The sequence below is a fragment of the Haliaeetus leucocephalus genome, unplaced genomic scaffold (assembly GCF_000737465.1).
Source record: "Haliaeetus leucocephalus isolate CR32 unplaced genomic scaffold, Haliaeetus_leucocephalus-4.0 Scaffold33, whole genome shotgun sequence".
Lineage (NCBI taxonomy): Eukaryota > Metazoa > Chordata > Aves > Accipitriformes > Accipitridae > Haliaeetus > Haliaeetus leucocephalus.
The window spans coordinates 1-1,413 of NW_010972469.1; the positions used below are offsets into that span (position 1 = coordinate 1).

The 1,413-nt window shown below is 66.6% G+C and overlaps 1 protein-coding gene across 1 annotated transcript; it reads left to right on the top strand.

The window, feature by feature from the left end:
• Positions 1–43: 43 nt before the first annotated feature.
• LOC104837523 (TFIIH basal transcription factor complex helicase XPD subunit-like) lies at positions 44–1,231 on the top strand (the record flags this gene model as incomplete). The annotated part of the gene is made up of 5 exons (XM_010576716.1): positions 44–523; positions 614–691; positions 759–821; positions 906–1,019; positions 1,115–1,231. Coding segments are annotated over 5 exons (852 nt in total), but the record flags the coding sequence as incomplete, so codon positions are not given.
• Between the last annotated feature and the right edge of the window lie 182 nt (positions 1,232–1,413).

Here is a 1,413-nt window from a genome sequence, read left to right on the forward strand (position 1 = left end):
CGGGATCGCGGGGGATCCCGGGATTGCGGGTCCCACGGGAGAGCCGGGATCCCGATGGATCCCGGGGGCGCGGGGCCCACGGGAGGGCCGGGATCCCGGGGACTACCGGGCCCACAGGAGGTCCGCGACCCCCGGCAACCGTTCCGGCGGAGCGGGTCCCCGCCGGGGCAGTGGTGAAGAGCCAGGAGCGGCAGGGGGTCCCCGGGGCCACCCCAGCACCGTGACACCCTGCCACCGGATCCCGTCGCTCGCCAGATCCCGGCTGCCGTCACAGACCTGCCAAGAGGGCGGACGGCGCGAGTGGGCTGGGGCACCCCGATCCCAGGGCGGGGAGGAGGGATCAGCCAGGCACCGAGCTCTCCACTGGGGTGGGATCTGGTGGGATCCCTCGCGGGAATCCTCTTCTCCTTGGCCCTTCCGCAGGCTCAACATCGATGGCCTCCTGGTCTACTTCCCCTACGACTACATCTACCCTGAGCAGTTCTCCTACATGCTGGAGCTCAAGAGGACTTTGGACGCCAAGGTACAGCAGGATCTGGTGGTCCCGGGTGGGCTGGGATCCACCCACCCCTGGGGACGTCCCTGCCGGGGGTGACGCCACTGCTCTCGGCAGGGCCACGGTGTGCTGGAGATGCCCTCTGGGACCGGGAAGACAGTGTCGCTGCTGTCGCTCATCGTTGCCTATCAGCGAGTGAGTGCTGGTGCCTGATCCCAGTGGATCCGAGTCCTGCAGACCCTAGTGTCACATCTCTCCCCAGGCCCGGCCACTGGACGTCACCAAACTCATCTACTGCTCCCGCACGGTGCCAGAGATCGAGAAGGTGGGGTGACGAGCTGGGGGAGAGACAAGGGAAGCAAATCTGAGAGGGGATCCCGAGGGATCCATCTGAGCATTGCCACCACAGGTGATCGAGGAGCTGCGGAAGCTGATGGATTTCTATGAAAAGGAGCTGGGGGAGAAGGTGCCGTTCCTGGGGCTGGCGCTGAGCTCCAGGAAGAACCTCTGCATCCACCCCGAGGTGGGCATGGGGCTGGGTGAGATCCACTGGGGGTGTGTGTGGGGGGGTTGATCCCAGGGGGACACAGTGACAACAGGGTGACCATGGGGGTGCAGGTGTCCTCGCTGCGCTTTGGGAAGGAGGTGGACAGCCGGTGCCTGAGCCTTACGGCTTCCTACGTGCGGGCGCAGCATCAGCGTGACGGATCCCTGCCTGCCTGCCGCTTCTTTGAGGTGAGGGATTCCCCTGATGAGCACTCGGGGATCCCCCTGACCCTGATGGACACCCAAGGGTGTCCCACCTGCCCCTGCTTGGGGGCCCCAAAGGCACCTGGGGACCCCTGGGTGCCCCCCAGTCTCCTGCCAGCTCCTGGGTGCCCTGTGGTGTCCCCGACAACTCCCAGCACCCTGGGGTG